Here is a 16,995-nt window from a genome sequence, read left to right as displayed (position 1 = left end):
TAAGTGCTAGTTATCCAATAAATTACATTGGCGGAGGTGCACGTGAAGTGATCGATGAAGGTTAACGTGGTAGAACGTGGTCAATCAAGGGTTGATGGGAGTAAACGTGGTACAGAATGGCTTACCTAGGGTAGAAGGGGGTAAACGTGGTAGAACATGGCTAACCAAGGGTAGATAGGGGTAAACGGGGTAGAACATGGGTTACCAAGGGTAGATGATGGTAAATATGGTAGAACATGGGTTAGCTAGGGTACATGAGGGTGAACGTGGTAGAACATGGCTAACCAAGGGTAGATGGGGGAAAACGTGGTAGAACATGGGTTACCTAGGGTAGATCAGAGTGAACGTGGTAGAACATGGCCAAGGAAGGGTAGCTGTGAGTAAACGTGGTAGAACATGGTTTACCTAGGGTAGATGAGGGTGAACGTGGTAGAATATGGCTAACCAAGGGTAGATTGTGATAAACGTGGTAGAACATGGGTTACCTAAGGTAGATGAGGGTGAACGTGGTAGAATATGGCTAACCAAGGGTAGATGGGGGTAAACGTGGTAGAACATGGGTTACCTAGGGTAGATGAGGGTGAACGTGGTTGAACATGGCTAACCAAGGGTAGATTTGGGTAAACGTGGTAGAACATGGGTTACCTAGGGTAGATGAGGGTGAACGTGGTAGAATATGGCTAACCAAGGTTAGATGGGAGTAAACGGGGTAGAACATGGGTTACCTAGGGTGGATGGGGGTAAACGTGGTACAACATGGGTTACCTAGGGTAGATGAGGGTTAAAGTGGTAGAACATGGCTAACTAAGGGTAGATTTGGGTAAACGTGGTAGAACATGGGTTATCTAGGGTGGATGGGGGTAAACGTGGTAGAACATGGGTTACCTTGGGTAGATAAGGGTTAACGCGGTAGAACATCAAGGGTATATGGGGGTAAACGTAGTAAAACATGGGTAAATTAGGGTAGATGGGGGTTAATGAGGTAGGACAAAGTTAACTGATAGAACAAGGTTACATAGGACATATCGTACAACATACATGAATGTTATAATAGTTATTAGTATAAGTTCAGAGCTGAAGAAAGAGTTTCCAGGAATCTGATTGGTCGAGCGGTTCGTTATATGACGTTTCATAAACCGCTCCGCGCGGTTTATATTTAACAATTATTCGCCTCAGGTTCGGTGAATATTGTCGAATAATCCCCTCGACTTCGTCTCGGGGATTATTCGACAATATTCACCTCGCCCTCTGCGAATAATTGTTTTAGTATAATTTCAGAGCTGAACAACAGAGAAATTTCTAAAATCATAACATTTTAGTAACATTTATTAACATTTTATTTTAACATTTTATATAAACCGCGTGGAGCGGTTTATATAGCGTCATATAAGGAACGGCTCGACCAATCAGATTGCTGGAAACCCTTTGCTCAGCTCTGAAATTATACTAAAAAATGTTAAACTAAAATGTTAATAAATGTTACTAAAATGTTATGATTTTAGGAATTTCTCTGTTGTTTAGCTCTGAAATTATACTAAAACAATTATTCGCAGAGGGCGAGGTGAATATTGTCGAATAATCGACGATATTCACCTCGCCTTCGGCGAATAATTGTTGAGTATTAATGTGTATTAGTTATTGGGACATGATATGGACCTAACATGAACGCTTTACCCAGAAGAGAACGGACCACTGAGTCGTTTATTGCGCAAGCGCATTCCTGACCTCTGGGAACAAGTCTCGTTTCCAGGGCTTTATTATCTTTTTGAATGGGTATTGCGCGTGCGCATTCTTGACTCAAGAATTCGTTTGTGGAAAGCGTGACTTCGACGCGGAAAGAACGACCGTTGGAAGACTTTAGAAAATGGCAAACCCAAAGGACAACGATGAACGACTGAAAAAGCTTTTTGTCGGTGGCTTAAAGAGAGATACCGAAGATGACACTTTAAAGTCATACTTTGAACAGTATGGTGCTATGACAGATTGTGTTGTGATCCGAAGCCAGACCAAAGAGTCAAGAGGATTTGGTTATGTTACCTTTGAAGACGAAGAGAGTGTCCTTAAAGTGTTAGGAGACAAGAAAGAAAAAGGCCCACACTTTATCGACGGAAAAGAAGTTGAAGTGAAACGAGCCATTCCTAGAGATGATCAAAGCTCGACAGCTCATCTAAAAACAAAGAAAATTTTCATCGGTGGCTTACCAGACGAGGCCGACGCCGAGAGTATAAAGCAGTCTTTGGCTGATCGAGTTCGCGGCATTGCACCTACCAACGTGGAATTAATCATGAAAAAAGAGGACGAGACCAAACATCGTGGTTTCTGTTTTGTTGAATTTGAGGACGAAGACATTGTCGATGAACTATGCTGCATCAAACAGGTCGGTATCAATGGAAAAAACGTGGAAATCAAGAAAGCTGAGCCCAAGGACAAATCAGGTTCTCAGGGACAGAGAGGACGCGGTGGTCGCGGAGGTGGTCGTGGAGGTTATGGTAGCCGTGGTCGCGGCGGAGGCATGGGAGGCAGCTATCAAGCAGCCGGTGGGTATGGTGGATACTCAGGAGGTGGCTATGACGGCTATGGAGACGGCAGCGGTTATAGTGATCCTAGTTATGGTAGCTATGCCGGTTATGGAGGTGATTATTACGGTAACATGGGTGGCTATCAACAAGCACCTTCTAATTATGGCCCTCAGGCTGGTTACAGAAATCCTAGATACAAGCCATACTAAAAGTAAAACAGGTGAGACATTTCAATGTTGCTTGTATTGATCATATTTTTCCTAATTTTCATTCAAGATGTTTCTTCCTAATCAGCTTGTCAGGTTTAATGAACAACCCTCAAAATTCATTTATTGTCAACTAGCATGAATTCTGGATGTTTTTCTCGAAAATTACTGATTATTACTGTTATGATAGTACCTGTTCGTGATGTTAGATTTTGTCACACCCTACTGTTATCCACACAAGCCATTCACTTATTATCATGGTACTGGAGGTGAAGTTTTCCTCCTCAATGTTTGTGGCATTTCAATAACTTGAAGCTTTTCCTCTAGCAAAAGCTGAATTTTATTGAAATCAGGTTCAAAGTAGTTGGTAAGTTCAACAGAGGATGAGGTCATCATCATACTACCTGTTTTTGTCCTAAGAAGACTAAGTTTGATCTGTTTTGATACTTAGGTTTGTCTTAAGTCAACATAGCCAGGCATAAATTACACTAAGGCACCCAGGACCTAGGCTACCCAAGAATCAGAGTGTTGCAGTTACAGTTGATCAAGCATATAGATGCAGTTTAAGCTACTTCAGAATTGCAGGCATCTTTCATTTGTAATCCACACAGTAGACTATGTTGCATGATTTTAACGAGAAATACTTTTATTACTATTCTTTCTTGATGATATCAACATCACACTATTTTTAAGAGGTAGACCTTTCTATATCCTAGGTCTTTTTAAAGCACAAGTGTAAGTTTAAGCTTCAAATTACTTGAACATCCTTCAATCTAATATTTGTCTGTATGATGGATAAGATGAAACTTATCAGCACTCTTGCTTTGAAAATGGGCAAGAACAATTATTTTAATTGTTTTCCTTTGTTGGGAAGTGTAATCTAGGATTTAGAGTTGTTTTCTGACTTGTATTATGATGTGTACACAAGCATGGCCATTATTAAAGCTTTGTTGGTTAAGAATAAAGGATTTGTTCATATTTTTAGAGTTGCTTATTCTTGTACCAAACTAAGAAGTCTGAGGTATCTTTGAAGATGTGATTAATAAGTAAACCTCAGAGGATTGTGGGATTGTTGGTAGATTTTTGTATAAGTAATACCCTGTAATTATCTTATGTACTGTAGAACCATGTGAAATAGCTTTTTTCAACTGGAAAATAACTGCCTACTTAGTCAACTGTCTTACATTCAGATTATTTTCTCACACGAGATTGGCTTGACATGACATTATTTTCATCATTTCTACTCTTTTCACATGGGCTCTCAATCCAAAGATATATGAATGTTCTTATTTACTGTAAATCAAAGGATTGATGTGGAGAACTCTTTAGGCCCATCTACTGGGTAGTGCTAAGATGACTTTTTTTTTTGCAAAAAAAAAGTAGTGAGATGAGATGGTTTGATTTTGAAGAACTCCTACAAGGCAGTAAGTTCCCATTTTAGCTGTTAACTTGATCTCTATGTATTCTCTCATAACCATGAAATTTTATTCTTTGCCATCAAAAATTATTTATATGAAATCAACATTTAAGGCATTTTGAGATTTCAAATGGATACCTGAGCATTAGAAAATTGTCTTCAAATGTGCTGTGGATGTGTTCAACTTGAAGAGTACTCAACCACCTGGTTGTACTTGCAAAACACAAGGGTATGTCTCACAAATAGCTGCTGCGTTGGTTAGTGAAAAAAGGAATTATTTGTCTGAATCAAGAATGCCTTTTCTTGGAGCTTCAAATTGTTCAAACGGATATTCAAGAGATGGACAAAATGGGAGTGAGGTTATGTTGCCTCACAGGTAAGCAGCCAGGTTTCCAAGGGTCAGAAGTAAAGGAGGGGTCCTGATCCTATGTCATGCACATATTTTTATAAATTTTACAACTTTTTTTCATGCACAAAATTCATACATTACTTACAATCAAGATTTCAGACATTGCAAATTTAAATAAGGATGCATGAAATCTCTCTACTTGTGTGCTCAGTTTCAGGGAATTCGTGAGGTTTTCACAATGGAAAAATTAAGGGCTCATGTATGATCCCACCTTACACTGATTCATATTTTCATGAGTCACGATTTTCTATAAAATTCATGCCTATCATATCAATTTAGGGCTTAATCATGTGTCATACATAAACCCTATGCCACTTTTCTAAGCAAAATAGCGGCATTGGCTGTTGAATTGTTACCACATTTGATGACATTTTTCTAACAATTTTGTAACCCTTTGAAATTTTAAAATGCAGTCAATATCATTAACAGTTTATGTATTTGCTTGGATTTGCAACAACATACCTGCCATGTTAGAAGATTGACAGTCAGGTCCATTCCCAGCCATAGCTCAGCTAGTAGGTGATCACCTAATGGTTCTGCAGATGCCAGTTTGTGGTTTATGGTGAAACACACAAAATAAAAACCTGATTCAGGTTGTTCCTAAGATAATAGCACTTCTGTAGATTTGAGAGTTGTGGATTGTTATAAAGATGATTAACAGTTTATATTATAAGGGCATGTCTAATTTATTTAAATGTATCTTTCCTTTAAACCTATTTGTTGAAAATAGACAACTGTGAAGAAATTGCCATGAAGGCAGATGGAAGTGCATAATTTGTTTCTATTTTTGTAACCATGCTTTGGAATAAATTTAACTTGATCAATTATGCCTTGAATTGCTGATAAACTTTCTAAGCAGGTTACTATTCTACATCATATTTGAGAATGAAACAGCCAAACCCAATGAGTTGTATTGAAAGGAAGGATGTATAAATTAGACAATAAAAAATTGGCCCAGTTTTATAATCTGAACAGATTGGTTTGTGTTTTTGAAAACTTCCAATTTTCAAAGTATGGTAAATTGTTGTGTCCAGAATACTGGAAATGTAACTTTCCTTTGATAAAAAAAAAAAAAAAGCTGGTGTATTAGAAGAACATGTTATGAGCCATATGCTATTTCTGGTTTGGCAAACTTCCTTTACTCTAGGAAAAAAAAAAACCAAACATCTTTTCAATCTTAACCAGTGGTAGTGAAAGTATCAGTGGCCTTTTTAAAACAGATCCATTGGTCATAAAATAACTCCGAGTTGATATTCGTTATTCTTTGGAAGCTCTGTTGCAACTAATGGTGAATAAAGATCTTTTTTATTCACAGGGGAGTAAAAGAAATAAATAGTACCATTTTTAAAGTGCACCTACACCCAAAAAATTTATTTCGCTTAACGAAGTAAGCTTATTTTTTTGAGTATTTCTGCGCAAAAATTTTTTTATTTGCTCAAATCTTCAATTTTCTATGCCCAGTCAAAATACGGAAAATCGGCCGCCATCTTGCCCCACGACCGAGTTTAAAGAGGAATGGCTCTAGTGGGTAATGTGACGTCAAATCGAGAACACGAAAGTCTGCTTTTCACACATTTTCACTTGTTTGGGAAGGTTGTAGTTGATAATTGTCCGAAAATATGCCGACTAAGTGTGTTGTAGAAGGATGTAGCAACGTGCGAAATTTGCAAGAGGGTATCGCGCTCCATACAATCTTCATACAACACACCTAGTCGGCATATTTTGGACGATATCGACGACAATCTTCCCAAACAAGTGAAAATGTGTGAGATGCAGACTTTCGTGTTCTCGATTTGACGTCACATTACCCGCTAGAGCCATTCTTCTTTAAACTCGGTCGTGGGGCAAGATGGCGGCCGATTTTCCGTATTTTGACTGGGCATAGAAAATTGAAGATTTGAGCAAATAAAAAAATTTTTGCGCAGAAATACTCAAAAAAATAAGCTTACTTCGTTAAGCGAAAAAAATTTTTTGGGTGTAGGTGCACTTTAACTACCTGCAAAGATAAAGTAATCTTTTTGGGTTCTACTACAACAGGCAAACTCTCATTTGGTAGAGTGCCTGGTGGGAAACTGAAGGTAGTGGCCTTTTATCCTGAAGGAACACCAACCAAGGAATAGAGATCACTGGAAAGAGAAGACTGGGTTTGTATTTAACAAAATTTCATGATTTCTGTACCTCTCTAAGATGGAGACGAACTTATGTCACTTAACAAGTAATGGCACAAACATGGTTCATCAAAATCCTACAACACATTCCTGGTTAAGTTTTCTTAATTAATTATGCATTATTGACTAAGAATGAGGTCAAAATGGCTAGATATTGGTGGAGTTCTTGTTTTGGAAAGAGATGAAGTTGTTTTAAAAAAAGAATTGATGCTAATAGCCAGCCATCTTGACCAAACAAGCTTGGTAAATAAAGGATTTATTATATAGCGAAAAGGTTTTGCTTTATTGAGAATCAATAATGCCTTGTTTATTTTGAGAGCTGAGAGAGAAAAATAAATAAACTGCCTCCTGGTTAGCTCAATGGATAGAGCGTTGGACTATTGTGCGGGAGGTCGAGGGTTCGAGCCCCGGCCGGACCAACACTCAAGGTCTTAAAATAATTGAGAAGAATATGCTTCCTTTCTATAACATCAAGAAATGGTTAGATATTCTAGTCTTCTCGGATGGGGACGAATAAATGGAGGTCCCGTCTCCTACAGGTTTAGGGGTAGGAGACGTTAATTTCCCACGCACGAGATTACTGTGTGATGGATGTCCTCCCCTGGGGTGGGATGGGCAGGTTAGGATTGATTGTAAAGCGTTGTTGATCTGTCATTGTAAATAGCGCTCTATAAGTGATAAATTGTAATTGTAATAAACCCATAAGGGTCATTTATGCCTCTTTGTTTTGACTGTCTCCTGCCACTTTTTGCAACTCCATTGCAAGGGGATGGGGTGCAGCAAAGATTACAATTAATCATTCCAACACTAAGGGAAAATAAACATCAAACTAATTTGAACAATTATAAGGCAAGGAAAAAGTTGAGCCTCAATGGAACCAATGATAGCACATTAAATTTGACTATGGTCCCTGGTGACTCTTTGCAAAACATGGTTGGGCTTTAAACAGGTAAAATAATTTGATTAAAGAATTTTTTGTTTCCTTGTTAAGCAGTTTCTTTATAGTAAATTGCTTTTGATAGACAGCAGAGATCTGAATCCATTTATTATTTGCAGATGGAAACATTTCATTTTAATACTTATGCAAGGAATTCTAGTGGATACAGGTATTCATTTTTGTAATCAGTAATGAGGAGGGGGTTGTTGAAACTTGGCCAGGGTTTGCAACCTAAAGGAACATTTTAAAGCCAATTTGTGTAATTTATCCCAATTTTATTGTATGCTAAGGGGGGTTGTTGCCATTTAAGTAGTGTTTTCAGACCACTGTTCTAAGTAGAGATATTATGGCATGGTAGTGAAAGGATAGATTATTCTGAGGCTTGTTTGCATGAATGCTTAATAGAATTAACTCCTCCTAAGTTTATGTTTCTCATCCTTGCATATCATACCAGCAGTCCTTAGCAGTGAACTTTCCCCCAATACTGTCTCTGGTAACAAAAGGTTTCCATGGATTCTAATCAAAATAAACATGACAGTGACTTTAGGTGTCATTTCTGCAGAGGACACCTTTTCTGTGCCTACTGTGCCTTCCTGGTTCAGTTCCAACACTGGTCATTGTCAAAGTAATCTGCTTCAGTTTCTTCTGAATCATTTTTGGTTTTATTTTGGTCTAGTTAAATTTTTTTAGGGGCTCACCTCTGCATTTTGACATTGTCATTGATTAGAACATAAGAGGTAGGTTGTCAAACATCAAACATTTACTCTAAACATATCTAACATATCCTTTGAAGAAGAATTTAAATTCAAATGAAAACAAAGAGGAAAACAAAAGAAAATAAAAACCTAAATTTGATGCACATTTAATACATGTACCTATTCTATTATTTTTCTGACTTTTCTCGGCCTGTCAATTGACAAGTGCACACAAGTTTGGAATTTTACAAGAGCTGTTCATTAACCACTCTGCATTTTACACCACATTGCTCTTTACTGCAATACTATACAGCTAAACAACAGTAGACACATGCAGTCAAAGATTGCCTTTTATTTTAACTTTTAACATTTGCCCATATGGTACAGAGGTTTTTACATTGTTTACTTTAAAAAAAGAATGAATTACAAGCCAGGCCAGAAGTGAAACAAAATTTCAAACATGCTTTTGTGCTTTTGCGATTGACATTTTCCACTATTGTCTTTGTATGGGAGATTTAATATTACATGGTATATGATATCAAAGCATAAGACTTTTCCTCAGACCAATCTCACTTACCTCTGGTGGAACTTACAGGTTCTGAAAATTTTTACAACCTACTCCAGTTCCAATAACTGAATCTGCTGATAGTGTGCTATCTTCCCTTTGCTACACAGGAATCTTTGGCACAGCCTGGGCTTATGTAGCCTGGAAGTTTTGTCTGCAGCAAAGTTTGGGCATAACATTTGCTGTAGAAATTTGCCACAGTTTTTATTCTGTTTTCTAAAGGACACCATAACTATGCATAACTTAAGTTTATTACTGGCTCGTACACTGCTTATATAATGGTGACTGAGAAGTGTCCAATAAATTGGAATTTTTTTTTTAGGTAAATATTTTGCTCTTTTTCCCTCCTACTGATACACTTCTCCCTCTTTTCCTTTTTTTTCATTTTGCTAGGTATGCAAAAAGAGATGGAAGATGATTCTTTGATGATGATTTTAATAATTGTATTCTGAATAAAAAGACTGTTTCTTTTTCAAGAAATACTGCTTCATTTGTGTTACCTTCATCTCCTGTTTATGTTAGGATGTACAAACAACTGTCCTCTGCCTAATTCTAAGCCTCAACAGGGTCCACATTTGTGGAGGAAAAGCATGAATCAACATCCAATTTTATTGCAACTTTTGAAGGAAAACTTTAACTTCTGTTCACAATAGAAAATATGACTCTAAAATTAACAGGGTTCTTGCACATGTAGAAGATCACTCTGGCCATTTGCAGTGTCAATGGGAGTCTTGTTTGAAATTTAGTTTCAGCAGTTTGCAAACCAGATGTGACATCAAATTTTCCCAAGGATCAGAAAAATGCTGCCACCTGTCATAGGACAGTAATATCCTTCCTGGAGTTGGGGGTGTCTCTTAATAACATTTTGGTGTATGGTAAGTGTTGTGCCCCATTCACACAAGCAAGCATGTTTAGTTAAACCAGTTTTGACTGGATAAAATCCATAATGGAAAACTTGAGAGTAAGTTTGACAAATGGTTCAAGTAATCACTAATGTTTGTTTTCATAGTGATACAAACATCAGTCTGGGCAGCTTCTATCAAGGAAACAATTTCAACTGTACTGAAAATAACAGCTTTGAAACATGTTTTATGGCTTTATTGTGAATGGGGTCACCTGGTTACCTCTTGTGTGGCATACATGTGGCATAGTAGCATAAGGGACTGGTCATTTATTAGAGGGGGGTGGGCTGGTGCAAATGGGGTGGGGGGTCATACCTTTTTGTGCACCTAAAAATGGGGGACTGCATAAAATTGTGCAACCATTTCTGACGGGGCATGTATTTTTGTGCATTCCAATTTCCATTCCACAAAAAAGAAACGACACTGAATGAATCAACAACAAGTCAAATATAATTTATTATCAAAATGATGGCATAATGAAACAACATAACGTGGTGTATGGCAGTCCTTTCACATTGGAGAAAAAACTTCATGTATTACTCAGTATCACTGTCCTCTGATTCACAGTTTGAAGAGCTGATAGAGGGCCAGTACTCTTTAATTAGTGTACAAGCTTGATCACTTGTAAGCCCTCTTTCCATCATTTGCTTTAGCCAGTAAACTTGTGTCCCTTTTAAGGATATTAAGGCCCTTAACCCATTAACGTCCAGTGCGCCCGTATGCGCCCATGGGGACCCACACCCTTTCTACGCCCTGTGACGTCATCAATTTTAGCTCTGGAGCACGAATTCGAGCATGTACTTGAACGGGTTGAAAATATCTTGCAGACCATACCAGAATGAGCGCAATTGAGGGGAGGAGATTGGAGAAATAGCCAAAAAACCGTGTCACTTTGACTGGAAAATCTGCAGGAAGATCGTGTTTCACTACCCACCTACCTTTCCGAGCATGTGCTTTGAAAATAATGAGTAGTTTCTGAAAAATCTCTACACCAAAATGAAGCCTACTCAATTTCCAGCAAGTCAGGAGAAACTTTAGGCAAGGAGAGGGGAGAAAAAGGGCAGGAGAAAGAGAGAAAAGTAGAAGTCGTAAGTGGGGCGTGACTTTTCAACCCAAAACCTATGTCGAAATTCTGCTCTCTGCGCGTGCCCGAGATTTTCAGGCCGCCATTTGGCATTTGGATCGAAAGGCCGTCGAGTGCACGAGCTGTCAAGTGGTTTTTGGTAAGTTCGCGCTTTCAAAACCCCAACAGTGACCCCAAATCTGCTGGACTAGCTTCAAAACACAGTTTTCCACAAAAGCTGCGGCCGTTAATGGGTTAAGCAACCATGATGGTGACAGCAATGAGGACATGGAAAAACAAGAGATCTAATTGGCAGAAAAATAGCTCAGCATGTGTGGTTTGAAACTTTGTATGTTTCTTAGTTGTCCTATGCAAAACATGAAATCGCCAAAATTTGCGTCGTTTGCGAACTGAAACCGCGATGGCAAATTATTTTAATTTCCATTTGGAACTCATCACTACTTTTATAAGTCATGCTGAAGTTGAGCTGTGGGGCCGTATGAGACAGTAAGCTCCTGCAGCCATTTTTGAAAATCTAACTAAGAGTAGAAATTCATTTTTTTAATCAAAGTCTTCCTTGCTGTTGCCATCCTGACTGCTTAAGGTCCCTACTAGGGCAGCCACATTGACTTCCTTAACTGCAATCTCACCATCAAACAGTAGTTTGGAGATTAAATCAAAATTCTCCTCCTCTCATCCAACTTTTCTCTTCTGTGCCTTTCTCTTATTTTTGCTATTTGCATTAAATAGTTTGGTGAGTTTTATTTAAGTTGTATTAAAACTGTTTCTGTGGTTGAGGGCAGGTCACCTTATTTCATTTATAGACTCAAAGGGGGGACACAGTGGCAAGAACAGGCCTATGGGAAATTAAAATGCATCAAGCCCACCCCCCCTCTAATAAATGGCCAGTCTCTAAGGTTTGGCTGATGATTGGTATTTGTACCAAGTTCCTGCATGTGGTCCTGCATGTGTGCCCCAAAGCTCAAGTAGGCCAGGGCTCCGGCTCAGTTGTTTGAAAACTAAGTGGTGTTAAATTTTTTTCCAGGTTTCTATATTGCTCTGTTCAAAGCTGTTTAGGGATAATTTTTCTAATTATTTTTTGAACATTCAATTGTCAAATTGTAGACTAAATGAATGGTACTGAATTCTTTTTTTAAAGTTTTCAGATCTGAAATCAAATTTCACACCAACCCTGGGTTATCTAAACCCACCATTGAACAACCTGGCCCAGGGGCCTGTTTCTTGAAAGTTGTGGTAATTGGGCCAGAAGCCATGTTTTAAAATCAAAATTTAAAGCAATGGAAATCAGGTTCTGGCACCCAAACCAGTCCTTTTTGTTCCTTTAACTGATGATTTATTGTATCATTTTCAAAACTTTTTCTGTTTGCATTCAAGATGGGGATTTGAAAAGTTTTGAAAATGATACAATAAACTTATCAGCTATAGAAACAAAAAGTACTGGTTTGGGTGCCAGAACCTGCTTTCCCATCCTTTAAATTTTTATTTTAAATCATGGCTTCGGGCCCATCAGGTTCTTGGGACTACGTTCGATTCGAGAAACGAGCCTCGGAACTTATGAGAACTTTCGCGCACATTTGTCGATAGCACCATGGGCTCAGGGATACAGAGACCTCGTGACCTGTGACGTATTTGACGTTCTATCGAGTGCGTGTCGGCTTCCAACGGAGTATTGAGTTCAGTTCGTAGAAGTACTTCTAAAGCTGTTAAATCTTACGTTTGAAGGTAAGGTATACTGAAGCTTTTCATTTAAAACCATATCCCTCGAGTTTTTCAGATATTTTTGTCGAGAAGTTTTTTAGTTTTTCTAGCTTTTCATCAAGAATTTGATGGCCCAGTTACTTTCCTAAAATTGTGCCATTTTTTACGGATTACTATCGCTGTCGCCGAAATCTCACGCTTTGATTTACGTTCTATTCATTCTTAGCCGAGGTTTGTTATCTTACTTTAAAGCTTTTTTTCATCAAATGTTCTGGATTTATTTGTTTGATTTCCCTAACAGAGGTTTTCGTGTAAATTTTAATTGCCACGTGCTTCTATCTGTCGCTCCCGAAAACCGCCCGCTTCGGGAAATCAATTTTTTTGCAGCAAATGAAGTTTTCGAAACGATACAAATAGAATGATTATAGAAACAATCCCGTACTGAACTGACAGTTGTATTGGCAGAAAACTCGATTATTGCGACTTCTGCCTGCCGTCCCTCCTCGAGAGGACATGAGAGCTGCACGTTTGACTGTCATGGCGGCGTCGAATCTTGGCGGCCACGCGGCGTCTCCAGATGACAAAGGGATTGGATAACGCATGGAATCTGGAGTGGTCAAGCATGGACCAAATGTGTGGTAACTACTAAGTTAGAGCGGTTCGGAGTGTCAGTTATGCGCTGGAGTCTTCAAAAAACATGTATGTTTGATGGTGTGCTAGTTTGATGAGATTGGAATAGGGCAAGAAGAATTATTCTCACGAAGTTTCAGATCTTGTGAAGGGTTTTTGCTTTCCGTCGTTTCAGCCATTTCCGTGGTAGTTCAATTTCAAGAAAGGTTTCCCTCCTGATGCTTTCTGACCGCTTTAAAGTACACGCAGAAAATCGGAAAAGAACCGTTTCCCACGATAGAGGATGAAGTCCCGAATTCCTGAAGTTTCCTAGCCTTTTGTTTTCTTGTTCCAGTTTCGACTTGGTCAACTTTTCTTCCAAGAACGAAGTTCTCCAAATGTTGTTTTTCGTCTTGTTCAATGTAAACTCGAGCTTTTTTGGTATTCTCTCACGTTATGATCTTCAATTTTTTGCACATTTTGGTTATTCTTTCCATACTATGTACCCAAATGATTTAAGTCTGTGCTAGTTCACAACGGTTAATGTGACATTTATAAGATATGCGGCTGGCAAGGAATGGATAAGAAGTTCAGCGGGTGGGTTGGATTTCAACTGATTATTTGCTTTCTAAGAATTTGTTTAAAATTTTCAGTTGTTGAAATGAGATTTTATTTTGTTCCAATGGAGGGTTTAGTAATGTGTTAAAATGAGTAGAAAATGACTCTGAGGTCTATCTGAAGAATTGTTTTTCATTGATGAAGAAGTGACACCCAAGCAGATTTCAGTCATTGCAGTATGTGATATTATTTGGCGACAAACTGCAGTTGAATTCTACACTTGACACAAGTTGAAACCAACAAACAGGGGGTGTTTGAATTTGGATGAAACTTGTCATAGTGAATTTCCAAATCTCTATTATTTCAGTTGAAAGGGAATCTAGTTGTAGATGCTACCTCTGTTTCTGTGTTTCATCTCATTGCTCTCTGTTTTAGTTAATTAAGCCCTTGAGGCTTCGTAAATTGTTGCTGAAGGACTATATATTTGTAAAGTAATTCTTTTTTTACATTTGTGAGTTTGAAAAGCAATTATTAGCTCAGAAATGCTTTGGTGGTTGCACAGATATGGTTTGGCAGAGTGTTGATTGATTAAATTTGAGCTTTCCCAGAAAAATGCATTCAGCTTTTTCTAATCTGTAAGACTTCTAAGCAAGTATTCTTTTATTATGAAAACAAGGCAAATATGCTTTTATCTTGGAAATGAAGTGTTCAAACAGAAATTGAATTTTACTGCTTTTGAATAAAGATTTTCAAATTTCTTGTCTGTAATTTCTTTGACTTTGTTTCCACATTTTTCCTTTTCTATTGTTTCATTTTTCAATTTTCTTCTTTTCAGATTTTTTTATAACATTTCACAATTCTGTTGCAGGTGAACATGGCTAGATTTTACTGTTTGAGTTTTTCCTCACATTTTGAATTTGAATTCAACTCTGACAATTTATTTTCAATTTAGTGAAAATTAAAAATAGTTGCAATTGCTATTTCAATGGGATGGCTTTGTTACTTACTGTTTCGGGTACAGAAATTTTAAAGCCTTTTTTTTCTTCACTAACTTCTTGCCTTGGAGAGTATTTAAAGTTTTGTTATGTTACACTAATGAAACTTTGTGTACTCCCTTGTAGGCTTGCCAAACCATGGCTACTGAAGGCTGGGAAAATAATCCTGATTTAAAGAAGCTTTACATTGGAAAGCTTAAGCTCGAGTCAACGGAGGAAAGTCTGAAAAATCACTTTGGAAAATATGGAACTGTTACTGAAGTCAAGATAGGCCTAGACAAAGATCACAACCCCAGGGGGTTTGCCTTTGTGTCAATGTCTGATCAAGCTGCAGTGGATCAAATCTTAGAAGATAAACCACAAGTTGTTGATGGCCAGACTGTTTACCCAAGAAGGGCAATTCCAAGAGATGATCCAAACCCATTAGCGCAGTTGAAAACAAAGAAGCTTTTCATAGGTGGGCTCAATGAAGAGGCCAGTGAAGAGGATATCAAGAATGTCCTGGCCATATTCACACCCCATCAACCAGAGAAAATCAAACTGATGTTTGACAGAAACACCAACAAATTCAAGGGCTATGCATTTGCCTGGTTCCACAACGAACACATAGTGGACAAGCTATTTATTGTCAGGAACTGCACAATCAAAGACAAAAAAGTTGAGCTCAAGAAGGCTGAGGAAAATAGTGGACAGGGGGGAGGTGCTCAAGGTGGAGGTGGTGGGTTTCGTGGTGGTCGTGGTGGAGGTGGATTCAGAGGAAGAGGGCGGGGAGGAGGAGGAGGTGGTGGCGGTGGTGGTGGTGGTGGTGGTGCAGGTTATAATGGTGCTTACTCGCAGCCTGCCTATGGTGGTTATGAGGGTTATGATTATAGCGGTGATTACTCTGGGTATGGTGGTTATGGTTACGATGGTGGTTATGGGGGTACTTATGCTGGTACTTATGGAGGTGGTTACGGTGGAGGTTATCACAACATGGGAGAGTACAGTTCTGAGGCGTCATCATATGGTCCAAACAGGCGTGGTGGACAGGGGCGTGGACGTGGAGGAGGGGGTGGTGGTGCCGGCGGTGGTGGTGGATATCGTCCTTACTAAACCAAAGAAAACTGAACACAAATTGACATTTTGTGTTATTGAACATTGTACATGGAAACTAGTTTATTGATTTAAAATCTTTTGCACCTCTGGAATTGCACATTGGCAAAGGAATAAGCTTGTATCATTTGTTTGCTGCCCAATTGTGAATGGCAAAAGAATACTTTTGAACTTTTACTGTAGGTTGTCCATAGCAAAGTAATATAGGTATTTCAATAACAGCAGTTACCCTGCTGTGTGATTTAAACTGAAATGCTAACTCAGTGAAAAATTTTGCCATCCTTTTACATCTAACCAGAAAGACGGTACAAAGTATTTTTGACTTGTGCAGGTCCAGAAGAATGGCATTCACAAAACAAAACATCATTATTTCCTGAGGTACTTGAATGTGTATTTAAGTTCAAGAGAATCAGCATTTTTCACTTAAGGATCAAAGCAGACTTCTTTTAGTTGAATATGTATTCATTGAATTTTTAACCTTTCTATTAAAGACTGTATGTTGGCAGATGTAATTGTATTTCTGTATCTGTGGAACACGATTTTCATCATCTAGATGAGAGACACTTGCTGGTTTGAGAGAAAGCAGTATCCTGAGTTGGCTTTTCATGGACTTTGGTTGTAGTTGGTGACCCTGCTTCCTTTTTTTTTTTTGTCACCACTATCTAAAATGAAGCCCCCTTTATTGTTACCCTTTGTTTTTCCAAGCTATATAAATCAGCCCTCTGGGGACCAGTCATTACTTTTTATCAGGGAAGGGGGGTGCAAGGATTTTGGTTGTGTCATATTAAAATTTTACCTGACCCCTTCCCCCCCAAGGCTTTGTAATATGTTAATGATGTCCCTACCACTACCCTGAAAACTGCTTTATCCCCCTAGGTGATGAGTACTTTCTAATCCCTTTTGCTGCCTGTTTCCAGGTTGGAAAGCTTCCTCTCTTTATTGTTAAAATTGAAGGAGTGAACTCAAGTGTTGAGAATTAATTGGTGTTAAGACCAGTTCAAAGGAAAGGATAAGTGATTTCTTCACAGAGGACATTGCAACTATCCAATGAATTTTTTCATTTATTGCAGTTTGTGGAGGTTGACAGTTGAACTAATTTTTCACAGAAACATCAGTTTGTTATCAATGGCGTCTGGCATGT

The 16,995-nt window shown here is 38.4% G+C and overlaps 2 protein-coding genes across 7 annotated transcripts; both read left to right on the top strand.

Moving 5' to 3' along the window:
• Nucleotides 1–1,794: 1,794 nt before the first annotated feature.
• On the top strand, nucleotides 1,795–9,396 carry LOC111321411 (heterogeneous nuclear ribonucleoprotein A1-like 2). Of its 3 annotated transcripts, XR_015999977.1 has the most exons (5): nucleotides 1,795–2,739; nucleotides 6,589–6,695; nucleotides 7,776–7,825; nucleotides 8,333–8,393; nucleotides 9,310–9,396. XR_015999977.1 is itself a non-coding variant. In XM_022924287.2 (2 exons), the coding sequence occupies exon 1, from the start codon at nucleotides 1,865–1,867 to the stop codon at nucleotides 2,726–2,728; it is 864 nt and encodes a 287-aa protein (XP_022780022.1). In that variant the 5' UTR covers nucleotides 1,796–1,864; the 3' UTR covers nucleotides 2,729–2,739; nucleotides 3,177–3,703. The 3 variants fall into 3 exon arrangements, 1 of the variants encoding a protein (XP_022780022.1); XR_015999976.1 differs by having other exon boundaries at nucleotides 8,333–9,396; XM_022924287.2 differs by lacking the exons at nucleotides 6,589–6,695; nucleotides 7,776–7,825; nucleotides 8,333–8,393; nucleotides 9,310–9,396 and adding an exon at nucleotides 3,177–3,703 and having other exon boundaries at nucleotides 1,796–2,739.
• A 3,090-nt stretch (nucleotides 9,397–12,486) lies between these two features.
• Nucleotides 12,487–16,361, top strand: LOC111321496 (heterogeneous nuclear ribonucleoprotein A1-like 2). Of its 4 annotated transcripts, none has more exons than XM_022924424.2 (3): nucleotides 12,487–12,624; nucleotides 13,066–13,238; nucleotides 14,889–16,361. In XM_022924424.2, exon 3 carries the CDS (start codon nucleotides 14,901–14,903, stop codon nucleotides 15,852–15,854), a length of 954 nt encoding a protein of 317 aa, XP_022780159.2. In that variant the 5' UTR covers nucleotides 12,487–12,624; nucleotides 13,066–13,238; nucleotides 14,889–14,900; the 3' UTR covers nucleotides 15,855–16,361. The 4 variants fall into 4 exon arrangements, with proteins under 4 accessions (XP_022780159.2, XP_022780153.2, XP_022780145.2 ...); XM_022924418.2 differs by having other exon boundaries at nucleotides 13,066–13,299; XM_022924410.2 differs by lacking the exon at nucleotides 13,066–13,238.
• The last annotated feature ends 634 nt before the right edge of the window (nucleotides 16,362–16,995 follow it).

Source organism: Stylophora pistillata, chromosome 4 (assembly GCF_964205215.1).
Source record: "Stylophora pistillata chromosome 4, jaStyPist1.2, whole genome shotgun sequence".
Classification (NCBI taxonomy): domain Eukaryota; kingdom Metazoa; phylum Cnidaria; class Anthozoa; order Scleractinia; family Pocilloporidae; genus Stylophora; species Stylophora pistillata.
This window is presented reverse-complemented; position numbering and strand designations above follow the sequence as displayed.

Bases quoted from the DNA above. Each gene is read 5' to 3' on its own strand.
- LOC111321496 (XM_022924410.2), top strand. From the start codon at position 14,901: ATGGCTACTGAAGGCTGGGAAAATAATCCTGATTTAAAGAAGCTTTAC.
- LOC111321411 (XM_022924287.2), top strand. From the start codon at position 1,865: ATGGCAAACCCAAAGGACAACGATGAACGACTGAAAAAGCTTTTTGTC.